The sequence below is a fragment of the Heptranchias perlo genome, chromosome X (genome assembly GCF_035084215.1).
Source record: "Heptranchias perlo isolate sHepPer1 chromosome X, sHepPer1.hap1, whole genome shotgun sequence".
In the NCBI taxonomy this organism is placed as follows: domain Eukaryota; kingdom Metazoa; phylum Chordata; class Chondrichthyes; order Hexanchiformes; family Hexanchidae; genus Heptranchias; species Heptranchias perlo.
In genome coordinates this window covers 4,128,787-4,145,994 of record NC_090370.1, presented here as the reverse complement: position 1 = coordinate 4,145,994, position 17,208 = coordinate 4,128,787, and the positions used below count along the sequence as shown (strand labels likewise).

At 43.9% G+C, this 17,208-nt stretch overlaps 1 protein-coding gene across 3 annotated transcripts in view; it reads left to right on the top strand.

Moving 5' to 3' along the window:
• Positions 1–17,208, top strand: part of LOC137307177 (polypeptide N-acetylgalactosaminyltransferase 6-like) — a 64,790-nt gene that overhangs the window by 28,586 nt on the left and 18,996 nt on the right. For all 3 annotated transcript variants that reach the window (XM_067976540.1, XM_067976541.1, XM_067976542.1), the window contains exons 2-5: positions 4,544–5,175; positions 6,744–6,916; positions 9,993–10,142; positions 13,936–14,170. In XM_067976540.1, coding sequence (XP_067832641.1) covers positions 4,688–5,175; positions 6,744–6,916; positions 9,993–10,142; positions 13,936–14,170 — 1,046 coding nt within the window. In that variant the 5' untranslated portion in view covers positions 4,544–4,687. The remainder of the gene's footprint in view (positions 1–4,543; positions 5,176–6,743; positions 6,917–9,992; positions 10,143–13,935; positions 14,171–17,208) is intronic.

Sequence of the window (17,208 nt, the reverse complement as noted above, 5' to 3'; positions counted from 1 at the left end):
AGTGTGGGAAAGCAAGAGGAAGGGCTGTGTTGAGTGTTGCTGCAGTAAGAATTCTCTTCACTTCTGTTCTACTTAACACTTCAGTGAGCTTCGTTCCCACAAGTGGGAGATAACTCGTCTCTGTTGCACACTCACGATCCCATCCTGGGCCTCACTAATCCTAAACTGCTTGAGGTTTGGTTTTGTGGTTTGTGATTCAACTAAACTTGGATTGCAGCCTTGTAACTTGTTCATCAGTGACTCTAACCCTCTCTTTACCTGTGAGGTACACAGAAGTACTTTTAATTTTTCATTAAAAGGCTCTCTTCCTTTCACTTTAAAACTCGCAGGTCACAATTATTAGACTTTTCCTGAGCACCCTGTGTTCCTGTATACGTGGGAATGCAAACACAGCAAGAAAAACGTGCCAATTCTTTCCATCTCTTCCTTTAGGTCCGAGTCTCTCTAGTGATAGAAGTGTGGTAAATTCACGATTGTACAGTTTGTTTTCCCTCCTCCCTTTCGAGGTTAAACCATTCCTTGAGGTCAACGGCACACAATATGAATGATGTGCTCTCAGGACTCTGTCTATGGTGTTCCATTCAATCCAACCTTGAAAATAGCAAGAGCTGGCAGCTCAAAACTAACCCTGAAATAGGCCTATGACGTGGTCACACAGGTCTGCCATAAATGTATGCCGCAGGTAAACTCAACTTTCCATCAGATGTATAGTGGAAGATAGTGACAAAGGTACTCTTCACCGTCCCCCCTCCACCTCCCAGTTCACAGGAGTACTTTTCATCTCCTCCCAGTTCATGCTGGTGGTCTTCTCTCCTTTGTTCCCTCTTCCCCCACTCTGATCGCTCTGCTGCACATTATTGGTGGAAACTCCTGATCACGCAAAGCTATTGAGTGCCAGCCCACAGCGTGCAATAGAGTGCATCTCTCCGTGCTCCCACCTCCCGCGCAGAGCAGTATCGGAGGGGCGGAGCCAGGAGCGGCGTTGGTTGTCATCCGCAAAAGTGGGCACTGACCCCCAAATACCGACTTGCAGACGGTTGGCGTTCCTCTGTCTATTTTAACTGGAGGCTTTAACCCAAAGCAGGTCAACACTTCTGCTAAACGACAGAGGAATATCGTACAAGCACAATGAGTATTTATTTATCAATATTGCTAAAGGTAACTCCTCTGATAATAACCCTGCAAAAACTAGACACAAGTCCAGTTTCTGATTGCTGCATTAAAAGAACACTGTTCGCACTTGAGCAGGCCCATTTCGTGCATAATTGGGGCTGTATTTTCATCTTGCACGATGGTGTAAAAGGTGTTTTTATATTGTGATAACGTCACCGAATTCCCAAAGTGTGGTTCTCGCCCAGCTTAACAACTGGTCAGCCCTGCAGCCACTGTGGGGAGTCTTGCACAAAACTCCGCGCCTAGAAAACCCAGTGGCACTAGCATATATAAATGCGTCTTTTAAATGCCTCACCCTATGTCCAATCTTGAAAAGGAGCAGGGGCGGAGAATCAAGGAAGAGAAAGGTGACAGGCCTGGCATTGAACAGGTTGCATGAGCACAGAGGCAGATGATGTGATTCTACAGCAGTGGATGTGTGTGATGTAGGAGCTGATGTATTTGTAACCTGCTCTGGAGTGAGGGAGGGGCACCGAGCTTCAGTATTTTATCTGTTTGTTGCAGAAGTGTAATCCAGGTTGAGTTAAGAGCCTGTGCTGATCATCGTCACTGTTCAGGGTTGGGGAGCGGGTTGGCCAGAAAAAGATCCTTTTGTAAACTTGCCAAACTGTTCAAGACACTCTACAACCTAAATCCTGACTCTTTTAAAAAATTCATTCTTCGGATGTGGGCGTCGCTGGCAAGGCCATCCCTAGTTGCCCTTGAGAAGGTGGTGGGCCTTTTTCTTGAACCGTTGCAATCCATGTGGTGATGGTGCTCCAACAGTAGTGTCAGGATTTTGATTCAGTGACGATGAAGGAACGGCTGATATATGTCCAAGTTGGGGTGGTGTGTGACTCGGAGGGGAGCTTGAGAGGTGATGGTGTTCCCATGCACCTGCTGCCCTTGTCCATCTAGGTGCTATACATTTCATAAACCAAATTTTTTCCCCTTCTCTCTTGAAGTCACTGACACTTGCTGCTGTACAGTTATACAGATGTCAACAGCCCTCAAGCATCCAATGTCCCTTCTTAATGTGTGAACTTGGACAGTGAGTGTCAGCAAATTATTCAACCCAAAGGGGCATCACAGTTGAGGCTCGTCCTTACCTGACGTCCAAACACGTGCCCTTTTCCAGCAGAAGTCGTTGGATATCGATCAGGAGCGGCAGTGCTGGTCTGTATGGCTCAGTTTCACAGTAGGCAGTTAATTTACCAATTGAACTACCAAGGGGACCTTTAAATCAAAAATGTAAATTAAAAAGATGATGTTTTTTTCATAGACATGAGCTTTTGATCAATGCCTGTACTTCACAATTCTTTGCAAAATTCAGAGTTGAATTAAATTAATGAATCTGTGAGATTTAACAGGCCATCTAGCTTATCCTTCCATAGAAACCTACAGTCCCCACAATCACAGCATCAAAGACTTGAACCAGAAGATCATTCCTGGTATTGGTGTCTCTTTTCATGAAAAGTTCTCCTTGACATCAATCCTGAATTTGCCTTTTAGCAGATTGTACCTATGTCTCCTTGTTCTTCAGTCGTGGTTTAACTTAAAATAATGCTCAGGATTAACCCTTTCTCGGCACATTACCACTGTAAACTCAATGCACCATTACTGGTACTTTTTTGTGGGGGTGTGTTTTACAGGGACAGTGTCTTCATGCAGAAGTGCCTTGCAAACCTATGTGAGGGGAGAAAAGCCTATTGTGGAACTAGACCTTCATTGTCAAGTAGGGAAAAGTTTTTTTTTAAATGACTTTAAATAAATATTTGGCTTTGATTATCTGCATCTTTGAGAGCTTCTTGGTCTTTGTAACTGGAGTAGCTAATACACAAATCTACCTAGAGATTTCCACAGGAATCATCTGGCCTAGCTGGTTTCTATTGTTTGATGTTCCCTGTATTCAAAAGTTGTGTCCAGAAGATTATTTGGTGAATTTTGAAATGCTAATGTATGCAAGTTTGCAGACTGATGGAAGTAGACAAAATTTATATCGCTGATCAAGGGAGCGTCACTCTATTTGAAGTTCAAATATGTATTGCCTTAGCCCTTGGTAGTATGCCCTGCAAGTACTTTGTGTAGTGGCTTTGATCTTGGGTGATGAATCTGGTTTTGGGAATCCTTATATTTAAAAAAAAATTGAGCTGTGGGATTTTCCTGTAAACTGTAGTTTTCTGCTTCATATTGCCTATTCCACCTGCGATGGCTAAAGTGGCTGCCTGAAGTTAGTATCCATATAATGCTTCATCAGAGGCTCATAGTGAAAAGCTACTGAAAAAAAGGCTAAGACCTGGATTTTTTTATTGTTTTTAAACCATTTTTGTATTGTACAAGTCAAGTATTAAACTACTAGTCTCGCTGTATTCTGCTTCTGTTCAATTATCTTGTAAATAAATTGAATTTTTGGTTTTAGCCTTAATATAGTGGTCCAAGTGTAATATTTACTGCCTCTCTGGAGTAGACAAGAGACCCTGCTGGGCATTCCCCTGTGGTTTATGGTGCGTAATAATGTGATAAAGGGGGAACTTAGTTCCATGAGCTGCTATCCCATTCGCAGCATTCATAAGGGTGTAAGTTTCAAGTCATAGGAGACTCTGGTTTGCTTTTGGAAACAACCTTTTTCTTGTCAACATGTGTTAAGTGTTGGGAGGCAGCACGAATTGTCATGTGATGAGTTAACACACACTGATGTAATGATAGGATTTGAATCATTGTATTCTGCGTTTTATAATCCAACCAGAAAAAGTGTGCCAAATACTTTTCCTTTAAGGCAGTACCCATTTAAGGATCTATAAGTCTGGTTGGCCAAACAGCTTGGTAGTCAGTCCAGAGGGACAGGTCCATGATCTGTGGTACAACATCCTCAAAAGCGTATAGCCCCATGATGCACTGCTGCAATGTTTTGCTTACTGGCCTTCACCGTGTGTGTGTGTGTGTGTATCTCAAATTATGGATAATGCACTAGGAGGGGATGCTGGGTGTCGTTGTGTTGAACACATTGCCCTTCACCCTCTGGGGCCTGGGTTTGATTTCAGCCCAAATGGATGGGATGAGTGAAGTCCCCTCTTGGTCTAATAGAGGCCTAACTGAAAAGAGAGTGAGGCAGTCTCTCATGCAGAGCATAAACACCGGAAATAGACCAGTTGGGCCTCGGTTTTAACGTCTCGTGTGAAAGACGGCACATTTGGCAGTGCAGCACTCCCTCAGTACTGTACTGGAGTGTCAGCCTGGATTTTGTGCTCAAGTCTCTGGAGTGGAACTTGAACCCACGACCTTCTGACTCAGAGGGGAGAGTGCTACCCACTGAGCCACGGCTGACAGCTGATTAGTGACGACTCATTTAACTTGAAGCTAATTAGCATTTTAAATATCATTATTATTCCAGGTCCCTGCATCAGAGTTTTGAAAAAAAAATGAATGGAGTGGCCTTCTGCAGTGCAATCTTTACTGTGACTAAAACTAATCAGCTTTAAAGGAAATCTCAGTACTACGACTACTACTACGATTCAGTAACATTTAACCAGCAACCATGAGGCTGTTTTTTAGGAGACGCTTTGGTCCAGTGAAACTTGCCATGGTCAGTATAATATTTGTGATATTTTTGTTCATATTGCAAAGAGATGTCAAGCGAAGCCCAAAGGATGACTCTTGGTTTAAAGACTTGGCAGGTGGGAAAGACAGCATGCTGGGAATTATGTTTGGAGCGGTGAACAATATCCGAGATTCAATGCCCAAGTTTCAGATCATTGCTCCAGATCGAGGCCAAGAGCATGTTGACAACAGTAAGTCCTGTTTACCGGGGTCTTACACCGCGGTGGAGCTGAAGACCTTCCTTCCTCGACCTCCTGAGGATCCCAATGCACCTGGTGCTGATGCGAAGGCATTCCATACAGACAATCTCTTGCCAGAACAACAGGAGGAGAAAGAGCACGGGTTTGAGAAACATTGCTTTAATGCTTTCGCCAGTGACCGTATCTCCCTACACAGGAGCCTTGGACCAGACACACGGCCTCCAGAGTATGAGATTTAATATTTCCATTCGATAACAGTTTTCGGGGGTTGGGTTTCTTGGGGGTTATTGTTAAATTTTTGTGCTCATCAAGGTAAAGAATATCAGTGCTGGGAAATGGAAAATTTTCCCATGTCAGGCACTCTGCTTTAAGCACTCCGTTATAGTACAGCAAGATACAAAAAGCTCCCTCTATATTGCCTCGGCTCCCTAAGTAGCCCCTAATGCAACAATGTAACAATTCCCACACCAACTATCCTTGTAACCCCTCTGAGTGAGATTTCCACTTCACTGTCAAATGGGGATGGCTTTCTGCTGTCGACCAAGGACAGGGTTGAGACTGCCCAAGCTCGTCTCGTATAGGGCCCTTGCAGCCAGCAGATAGGAGTAGATTTTCACCCATCAGGCTGGGCTGACCCTGTAGCTGACCAGTAGGAATTTCTGTAGGAAGAACCCAGATGATTCTCCTTTCTTGCGGGGAAATGCCCGGGCAGCACCTCTCCTAGGAGGTGACCCGTTTCCTATCTTAGCTGTGAAGCCAGAATGCCTCCCAGTGCTCTGTTTTAAATTGACTCATTCACAAGCGAGAGTCACTGTCTCCACCCCCTCCTCCCCACCCACCTTTTTGGTTTTTGTTTGTTTTTAAATTCAGACTGTGCCACACCTCCACCACCTCACAGCAAGAGGCAAACATTTTCTTTTAATCCATGTAGTACTGGGGTGGGGAAAAAAACTCCGCTAATCTGATGGCTTGTAGTGCTTATCAAAATAGGTTTGTGTAATCAATCTGTTCAGTACTTTGCATTGTATTGCACTCAGTCACAATGGGAGTTCCCATTTAAATTGTACACTGTTCATTTCCAATAGGTCCTTGAAGTCCAGACAGAGTCCTTTTAAGGGGGCTTTAAAAATAAACTCCATATTTACTGTTCTACCATTTGGGCCTCCTTACCTTCAGCTCCCCTCTGGTGACATTGCTGTCCAGAAGGATCTGTGTCCCGGAGAATTTCCATTGGTTTAATTGAGGTCGCACTTTCAGCCTGGTCTAAGAGCCAATCTGCCCAACCCCAGGAAAACGCTGCTGCTGGGTACTACTGCATACCCAGCTTTGGTCCATTCGTAGTACACTCATCTCTGGTTCAGAAGGTTGTGGGTTCAAGCCCCACTCCAGGACTGGAGCATCTGACAACTCCAGTGCAGTACTGGAGTGAGGTACCATCCTTTGGATGATACATTTGCCTCGTACATGTGTTCAAGATCCAGTGACACTGTTTGAAAGCTCAGAGTTCTGCTTCTAAATCTACTGTGCCTAACTGTGATGCTTACACTCCAACCTAGATTTTCCAATTGGTGCCATTTTAATGCTGGCTTTAGCCTGTTTTAAATTAATGAGTTAACACTGGTGCTAATATATCACCGATCTGGAAAATCTAGACTTTGGTGCATGAGATGGGAAAGAGCTCCATTTCCCACCACTAATACCTCTTGCCCTGGAGTGTAAAATTCACAGAGAGAAACAAGAATCTCTTGTGAAATATTGACAGGATCTCTCAACTCTTTGGATTGTCTTGTGCAGGTGCATTGAACAAAGGTTCAAGCGTTGCCCTCCTCTACCATCAACCAGTGTGATTATAGTGTTCCACAATGAGGCCTGGTCCACCTTGCTGAGGACAGTGCACAGTGTGATGCACACCTCTCCAGCCATACTCCTAAAGGAAATCATATTAGTGGATGATGCCAGCACAGATGGTGAGTGTTTAGCAATTCAAGAACACTGCTGCATTTAAAGTGCCTTGTGTGTCGAGATCAGAACAGAGAACATGCTTTTATTTAAAAACTGAAATGTTAATCTTACTGGGTTCAATTGCTCATATCTGGTCTATCCTAATCCTGTGGCTAAAATGAATGCCAGACAGTTACAAGCCTCCCCATATCAGATCGTTGCACCAGCAGCTTTCCCAATGGGTCAGGACTGAGCCATACAAGCCAGGAAGGTCCCATCAATGATCCTTGGTCTGTTGTTGACTAATCTTATAAGATCTCAAGATTATAAGAAAATTATCAGGTCTCCCATCAACTTTCTCAGCTCCAGTGGGGGTGAGGGAGGTGGGGGGGGGAGGAAGTCCTATCTTCTCAAGTCTCTCTTCATAACTGTAACCCCTCACCTCTGGTAATATCCTAGTGAATCTACACTGTACTTTTTCCATTGTTTTTCTATCCTTCCTATAATATGTGTCCAAAACTACACCCAATACTCATACTGCAGCCTGATTACACTCTTGTACAAGTTCACCATTACCTCTTTCTTTTCTATCTGGGACAGGCTAGATGGACCAGTGGGTCTTTTCCTGTCCGTCATTGTTCGTATGTTTGTATGTTCTATACCTCTACGTAGGAAACCAAGGAGTCTGTGTGCCTGCCTGTTTTATGGCTGTATCTACTCCTTATTAATGACCTGTGCATCTGCATACCAAGTTTGCTCTGCTCCTGTATTCCATTTCAAATCTTTTTAAGGTCTATTTTCTTCTTGCTTCCAAAATGCCTTCGGACCATCACTCTGCATCATACAAGGAAATACTTCACACTAATCAAAAAGGGGGAGGCTTTTTGGGCCAAAAGGCCTTCCATTTCTGCTCAGATTTTCCTGAGTTCCTGTTAATATTAATGCTGACAGTAGCTGCAAAAGTGGAACAGTGTTCTATTCCCCAGCATTGACATCACTGTCCTTGACACGCACAGAATTTGCCACATAGTTGGCACTGTAGTGGAGTCATGATTCCTGCCACAGGAGTCCCAGATACCAGAGGAATTCCCAATGTGCAGAGGAAAACTCTGCTTCAAACTCACGCTGCACAATGATTCCACCACCCCCCCCCCTCCCCCCCCCGCCCGAGCATAAACTGTGACCACCTTTCTCTGCTAACCCACCCACCAACGATGCAAGTGTTTCCACTCTGGTGCGATAGTTGCAATATTTCCATATGGTTTTGAGATGGATTTAGTTTTAAGAGTGTACATAAAATGTTTAAAGGTATGCAGGAACATTTTGGTAAAAGACTGATCAGGAGCTGGGAGTCGTGGGTCACCTGAGCTCAGAACACCCCAGAGAGAGCCCCATGAGCTTTGCATTTTATGGAGAATTGAAATTATACAGAAGCAAGAGAGGAGAACTGAACTCACTTCTTCCCCCCTCCCCCCCCCCCCCCCCCCTCCAAACTTCTCAGCAAACAAAGTACTTGGACCTCAGTTGTAGTTCCTGTCATGTCCTTAGCTGTTATGCAAATATTGTGGGCAGCCAGAAAAGCTTGAGTAATTTCATGGTTTAAGCAACGAAGGCCAGACTCCCTTCCCCTTCAGAGTTTAGAAGAATCTGGAGTTCTGGCTCACTCTTCAAGCTGCACTTTGATCTCTGGAGTGAATAGGGGAAGTGACTGCTGTTGGTTCGTTAACGTCTCACTGATCTCCTGCTCCTCCCCCGGGCCAGCTGCTTTCCTGTTCACTTGTCGAAATAAAGTCACATCTTCCCAGTTAAATCTGTCTTCAGGTTCCCAATATAGTAACGCAAACTACTGTGGTTGGTTAAAGCCTGTTGCTGTGCCCAAGATGATCTTGCTAATTCCATGGTACAAATGTACCCCACTCCCTGTTGGGTGATGGAGGAGGGGGAAGAGATAAGGTTCTCGTCAGTCATATTGTAAGCCTGGAGTTTATGTACCAGCAGCTGCATTCGGTGAATCTTGTGCTAATCAAAGGGATATTCGAGCTGGGGAATGGAACATTGTCTGTTTCATGCAACCAGTGTCTGGATTAAACACTCCCAGGGCAGGTACAGCATGGATTAGATACAGAGTAAAGCTCCCTCTACACTGTCCCATCAAACACTCCCAGGGCAGGTACAGCATAGGTTATATTTTCTGTTGAGATCCCTTTTAAGGCAGCTTGGTTGTTGAGACAAGTCTCTGGTCTCTTGTGGCCAATTGATAAATCATTTGCTTATTTTGACCAGATTGCATGTAATCGTCACGATATTTTCATACCAAATATACTTAGCCTTAATTAAAATGTCCAACAAACTTTCCACCCCTCTTTTTCTGCCCCCCCCCATCTCCTGAAAGTGCTGACTATTATTGGGTTACAGTTTTAACAAGCCCTGTGAGTTCCTTCTGGTATCTTGTCCAAGTGACCTTTCTTCATGTGTGAGATTAGACAGTGAGTGTTGGGCTATTCTACTGTGGACGGCATCACAGCCAAGCCTGTTCTCTCCCAATGTCAGTATAAGTGCACTTTCCAATAAGCATTGTTGTATAGTGATCAAGAACCTTTGTTTCTTCCCCTCCCCCATCTAGCTTAGGGATGCTGAGGCCAATTGTAGTGCCCCAACTATTGCATTGGGCTCAGATCAGCTAACAGCACAGAGCAGGGCTTGAATCTGTGAACTTCTAGTCTGTACGGCTCAGAACTGTACTGGGTGGTGCCTTTACCCACTGGGCTAACGATGGAGCTGGCAAAATATCTTTTGGTTGCAAACATTGACATAATTTTAAATAATTCCTCTATGTGTCACATTGCTTGGTTATGATGTAGCGACAATTGATGTCCTCCTCTCTCATCTCAGTATCGCACTGATCGCCACTGTACTTCGAAGTATCTGCAATCAAACAGTGGCTATGTACACACGTAATGATCTGCTAGCCACTTTTTATTTTAACTATGATGTTTACACCCACTTCAAAATTAGGCAATGCCATAAGCTACAGCTTTGTAACGTGAATAAAAATTGTTCTGCCCTAAATCATTGAAATGTAATGAATTCTGATTTTTCCAGATTATTTAAAAGAACAACTGGATGAATATGTAAAGCAGTTCCGGATAGTGAAGGTTGTTCGACAGGTGGAGAGGACAGGGTTAATAACTGCAAGGCTCCTGGGTGCTCGTGTGGCCACTGGAGAAGTGCTGACCTTTCTTGATGCTCACTGTAAGTGTATTCACATGTTCTTCCCAAATGTCAAATGGGCAATCATGCAACTGTACACGACCAGGGTATTCTGCCCAGAGAAACTACAAAATGAATGGAAACCCTTTGGAAATGGTTTTATGGCAAAAAATTATGCTGTTTTTTTGATATATATTACAGTTCAATCCAGCTAAAACTAACCATTCACATCCACAGGATGACCCAAAGCACTTCACAACCAATGGATTGTGTTTGAAGTGTAGCCAATGTTTGTGTTGTAAGCAAATGTGACAGCCAATTTGCAAACAGCAAGGTCCCACAAACAGCAATAAGATGAATGTCCAGATAATCTGTTTTGGTGGTGTTGGTTGAGGAGTAAATATTGGCCCCAGAACACCAGGTAAACTCGCTGTTGCTGTTTGAATAGTGCCACCGGATCTTCAGCTCTGCCTGAATAGATTTAATGTCTCATCTGAAAAATGGCACCTTCAACAAAGCAGCACTCCCTCAATACTACACTAAATTGTCAGCCTAGGCTATGCATTCAAGTGCTGGAGTGGGGTTGAACCCACCAGGTTCTGACTGCGAAGGGAGAGTGCTACCAACTGAATCAAGTTGTATATCTGTTCGTATTAACAGATTAGGCCAGGGGTCATAACAAAAGCCATTCAGCCCATTGAAGCTCAACCCTCATGCCCTAACTTGTCAAATGATTCTCGTAAAGCATGAAATGACGACTCTGATCATCTTCGGGCCAGGCAGGAATACGAGGCAAAGATAAATAGAGGTCATGAAGTGACTAAATTAAACGCCAGTGAGAAACATTTTCAGATCAGAAAGTTTGAATAAAACTGTTCTGTCAGTTCTATACATGTGTTTTTAAAAGCAAAAAGCTGGAAAGTAAATCTCATCACCAAATTTAGGTAGAAGTAGCATAGTCAACAATAAAAAGGAACACTGTGGAGGGCAGAAAGCACAAGCTGTCAATCAGGGCAACCGAAGATGGGACACAAGCCAGCAGTCAATGGGCAATTGGAGAGAGGACAAGAAAGATACTATGCAATGGTCTCACTAGCATGGGATCAGCTGTTCTTTACCAGTTTTACATGAAAGCCATTCCACAATCGCAAATAAGCTAATGCTGGATAAATCCCTGCAACTACTGGCATCAATCATCAGCAGCCAACTGGCAAGAGCTAAGGGCTTTCTTACCAGAACTGGTGAGTGGAGCTGCAAGTAATGATAGACAGAAACCTAATACCCTGCTACTCTATCCAGGTACTCTATTTAAATAAAGATTGAAATCTATTCATCTCATTGTAGCACCCAAGCTTTTTTTATGGAGAAAGCAAGGTGAAGGGTCAAGGCCAGTGGTGCAGGACACCACCAAGGTTGGAAAGAGTAGGAGAAAAAAATGAGTTGACGCCAAGTTTGGGTTTTGAAAGTCTATAGATTGTAAGAGGAAGGTGAGACGAAGAGTTCCACAGATTTGAGTCGTGGGAAAGAGTAAGTTTAGAGTAGGAGACTCTATGATTGAGTCTGAGTCTTGATTTTCAACATGCAGATGTAAGGAGGAAGAAGAGGCTGTAGATGTTTTTCAGCTTTTAACTATACATCCTCCCCCAGCCCAAAAAAGACCACTCACCCTGCATATCCTTTAGGATAAGGCAACAGGTTGAAGACCTCTTGTGAAGTGCTTTGGAACGTCTTTAGGTTGTGAAAGGTGCTATATTAATACAAATTCTTTTTCTTCTTTCTTGCCGCCCTCCCCCAAAATAAGCAGTGCTGGCATGACTTTCCCCCGAAGGCCGAGGTTAATTGTGTGGAGGGGTGTCAGTCCCAATCTTCATCCGTGTGGTAAATTCCTAATCTCCGTGGGATGTCAATGAGGGAGGGAGGGAGAGATGTGCTGAGCAGATGCAAGAAACAATCTCCCAGGGAGGACAGGTTGTCCAGTTCCCAAGCAGCAATTCACCAAAGCCTGGGAGTAGATTGCTGCCTACCCTGCTGGTTAGGGACTGGTTTGTGCCACAGAAAGGTGGTGAGAAAACCTCTTTAAAATGAGGGAGAAAATGTAACCAGATTCCAGTTTAATTTAGTTAATTCTAAAATTACTCTGAAGTGTGGCCTGTTCTGTTTCTTAATAGAAATTGATTTCTGAATTTGTTTAAATAAATGGCAGCTGGTATTTTGAAGCTGAACAGATGAATACTTGTTAACAGGAACCACTGATAATGAATTGGCACACACATACCGCACTTTTCTTTAAAATTTAAAAATAATTGATTTGGTTTGGGGGTCTGGCCTATGTGCAAGTTTACTTTTTCTTAATCGTGGGGAGGCCTCAAATTTGGGGTAAAACCTATATGTGCGTCAATATGGTATATAGAACCCTTTTTAAATCTATACTGCTTATTCAAACACTGTGCTTTGTGGAGTGTTCTGAGCTGTGTGCTGCTGTCTGGAGAAATCCAGTTTGTTTTCTTCACTTCAGTGAGGCACAGTTGCTTTCTCCATGCAGTGCATTCCGGAAATGCCCTTAATGTGGCTGGTTTCTGCTCTAATGTAGAACTTTCCCACAGAATTTTCTTCCTTCTCCTAAAGGTGGTGACTTGTACTGGGATACAGTTCCATGGTTGCTGGCAGCCCTCCATTACCTCACCCAATTGACCAGTCTTCACACACAAGCCTGGACAGCGAGCGTCAGCAGGTCATTCAACTGTGTATTGTAGCACTCGGTGCGTTACAGCTGAGCCTGATCCCGGTTTCACCATATAGCCAAGCTCCCTGCTTTTCAGCAGCTAGCAATCCTGAGTGAGGACCCTGCCTGACTGCTTGTTTGTTTCCCCCCCGCAAAAAAATCCAGGTATACTGAGCCCAATTGTACCCACCCCTTAGTAACTCAGCACAGATTAAGAATCAAAGCCAGGAAACTTCCTGGTGTGTACTGCTAAGGAGCACAGCACGTAATGCATTTACCCAGATGTAGATGCGTAGATCTCCCTTCTTCAGCCGCACTCCATAGTATTAACAACCCCACGTTCAGGGAACTGACTGCACCATAGGCACATGAAAATGCACTGTTGGGTTCAAGAAGCTGGGTTGAGTAAACACTGGGAGCCAGCTTCCTGTATATAGGAACTGGGTCTCCGCATTACACAGCAGAGGCTGAAGACTGATGCCCAACTAAAAAGTGAGAGAAGCACAGAGACCACTTTCCCTAGACAGGAACAGTGGGATTCGGGCAGTGTAAAAAGTGCTCTGACCCACATCTCTATTCTAATCTCCAATCTAGGTCATTGCTACCGATGTGAGTCATAGTACAAATAGCAGAATGTGTTGAGAGTTGAATAAGGAATGTCCGATGTAATGTCACCATGAAGGAGCCGGTCAAGCTGCACAGAAACCAAAATGAGGACTGGATACTGATCAGGTCACCCAGGGCTGAAGAATTGAAGATGAAGGATGATGAGACTCTGGAACTAACTGCCTTAGAGGGCCAGAAAAAACTGAGGTCTTTAAAAGGGAGCTGCAAACTTACCTAGGAAATAAGGGTATGGGGGGATATGGAGAAAAGGCAGGGGATTAGGGTTATCGAGACAGAGTTCCCATGGCTAACAAAAATGGCAGAGTGGGCTGGATGGGGTAAATCTCCTGTTTCTGTTGCTGTACTACTCCATAGCTTGGCTTGTTGGCCTTCCAACAAGCTGAACCACTGCCTTCGGGAAGGGAAGGGAAAAAAATTCGGGGAAGAGAAAATTCTTTTGTCTAAGATTTAGCAGAAACACTTTTTTTTTACCTCTCAATTATTTAGGTGAGTGTTTCAATGGCTGGCTGGAGCCTTTGCTGGGAAGAATAGCTGAAAATTACACTGCAGTGGTGAGCCCTGACATCACGACCATTGACCTCAATACCTTTGAGGTATCCAAACCTGTCCAATATGGAAGGCAGCACAACCGGGGTAACTTTGACTGGAGTTTGTCATTTGGCTGGGAGGCCATTCCACCTCATGAGCTAGAAAGAAGAAAAGATGAAACCTATCCCATCAAGTGAGTGTCTTGTTTGTTCAGTGGGTTTTATTGAATTTTTGTGCTCAATATGACTATTGGTGCTGAGAAATGGAATGGGACATCCAAGGATTGACTGCCTACATGAGGTATTCCCAAGTCAGTTATAGCACATTCAGCTGTGTAGTAAAATCAGATGATCAGCCCAATTGTTTGCATTTCCCACCCTCGCAATTCTAGGCCCGAGATTGCCAAATTGGGGGGGCAGTTTTGCTCTGAGGGCCCATACCCACAAGGAACTGGGTTGAGGTTGCCTAACCCCTTTTCATGTAGGACTCTTGCAATTGTGAAATTGAATTCAGTAAATCTGGTAATTTGTGGGTTGGCACCAGAACAATGACCATGAAAGCTGCCACCAGATTGTTTTTAAAAAAAAACTCATTTGCTTCACTAATGGAAGGGAGCCTGCCCACCCATACCTGGTCTGGCCTACAGTCCCTGTGGTTGACTCTTAATGCCCTCAGAGCAGCTAGGGCTCGGCAATAAATCCTGCCTTGCCAATGTTGCCAACATCCGCAGAACAAATTTTTAAAAAGACGTTCAACCCACCCAGAGGTGAAAGAACAGTCTGCTAACCCATTGCACCACCGAGGATCCATTGATGCTTTTATACGTAAAAAGCACTTTTATATGTAAAAGTATTGAGGATGTTCCTGTGCAAGAATGTTTCAGTTACACAGGAAACCACTCTTTAGCAGCTAGCTTAGTGGAGTCAATGCCCTTTTGTTTCATCCAGTGACAAAAAAATTTCCCTTCCCTGACCAGCCAGGATGAGGTAATTTCTTTTAAGTTTGTTTTTTGACAACCCAAGTGGCTCAGGTTTTGTGACTGGCCAGCTCAGCATGCTTCTTGCAATAATAGCCCTCGCTTCCACGCCCCTTCCTGGGTCCTTGCAGCTCTTATTTTAACCGTTCAACATGCCAGATGAAAATGGTGTAACGTTTTTTTTGAGTTTCTATAGTTCCTGTGTGTTTTTGTGCTGTCGTTTGATGGTTTTCTCATTTCTAAACCACAGGGCTGTGCATTCCTCTGGGTAAAGCTCCTCCACCTCATTCCCCTCACTCACAAGGGTAATGGTGCTGGTAAATCTCACTCTGCACCAGTGCTTAGGGGTTATCCAGTCAGCACAGCTCCTACAAATAGCAATTGTATTTTATGAATGTCCTATTTCTTCCTGTAAGTCTGAACTGAGTGTTTTACATCAATTGCGATCCATTCCTTAACACCCATTTAATACAAAACTGCATTTGCAAATATAACATCAAATGTATTCAAGGGCTCGTTCTCTCTCCTTCCCCCTCTCCAAATGACTCAGCGAGTTAAGGCAGTCAATAGCTGAGCGTTACAAACCAGGAAGTCCTACCTTCAATCCCTGGTCTTTGCTGAATTTGCTGAGCTCAGGCAGGATGGTGGTAGGTGCCTCTGGGTTATGAGGGTGGGGGGAATTGGCTATTGGGTGAAGTAATGACGTTGGGCACCCGAGTACATTGAATCATGGCCCAGGAAAGAGCCAATGCCTTCTGGGGAGAAAATTGGCAAAAAAAAAGGGGGGTGGAAAGGTCATAAATACTCCTAACCTCTTGTACTGTAAATTGTGCGGAATCTACACAGTGTACACTTCAATATGGCAGCTGAGGCAGCCAAGAATTTGACCCCTGCAATGTCTTCGTGGTTGAGGCTTGCTTGACTTTTAACCTCTCTGGATTTTTCAAGGTTTCTAACTAAACGGATGGAGTGTTGACACTTCTTGCCACCCATAGGTTACAGACTATAATTATCAGAATCATTACTGTACCAAAGAAGTGCAGCTGTGACGTTGCTAGGGTGAAATTACATCCTAGTACAGTCTCTTGCTCGTATTAAATATTTTAATTATATATTTTTTGTGTATAACTTCGTTTTTCCCCTCTCGTCGATGAGACAACTGTCTTTATTGTAATTGTATAGAATCCAAATAGGATGTCTTCCCCATAATGGTTGTTTTTTAGTTTGATTCCAATTGAACACATTAGAGCTGAAGGCTCACAAACAGAGGCTGGATGGTTTTGGAATGGCCAGGAGGACAGAGTAACCAATGCTAAAATAATGACAGTGTGGCCTACGAACAGTAATTCTGTTATGGCAAGAAGTTTGAGGTATGCAGGGCAAGTGTGCCACATAGTCAATAGAATGGGTCCCAGTTGGGAAGGTCAAAGCTGACATGGTGGGATAGTGTATTGGAAGACCTGAAATGGGAAAAATGACCAGCAGACAACTGCAGGAGCTGGCAGAGGGGCAAACATATTAGTGAGGCCTTATGACGTCTGTGGTGAGCTTGCTTATGATGACTGTCCAATCAACCAGAAGCCTTGGTACTTGCATCTGCACATAACCTGCCTGTGTTCTGAAAACCAGGATGCACTTCTGTTTCCTGTCATTTCATGTGCCTGGAAGGCCAACCAAAAGTGACACTGTATGTTAGTGTTTTTTCCTAAATTTTTGTTTTCAGGAATAACACTTGTATTAGTTAACCAAAGATTTTCACTATGGGTCTGAATTTGCTGGGAACTTGCACCATAGTAATGACGCATTAACAACGTGGTATTATTAATACGTAAAACTGCCAGAAAATAATGGAGTAGGTGAGTTATGCCCTGAGTTGCGTTGTGCCATAATTTGCTGGGATATTTGTGCCGATAGCCTCACTTAAGCCGATAAAAGTTTGTACTTGTCGCTCAGCCCACCATTGTAGTCAATATTGATCGCCAATTTTGCTGGAATCACGCCAATTTGCTGGATTTAAGCCATTATTTGCGCCGCAGCTGACTGAAAAATAATGGCGTGAGTGACTTGGTATTGACGTGATTCATGGCCCTCACATGACTCGCAGCCTGGGAGGCCAACAAAGGGACTATTAAAGCTATGGAGCCTCATCCTAGCAGTCTGAAAATTGTTCTGAGTTTCCTTTTTCTAATTCTCTCAGTTTTGACTGTCTTTACGTGCCAGTTTTGCCATCCAGAGTCCTGACAGTGTTTAAAGGC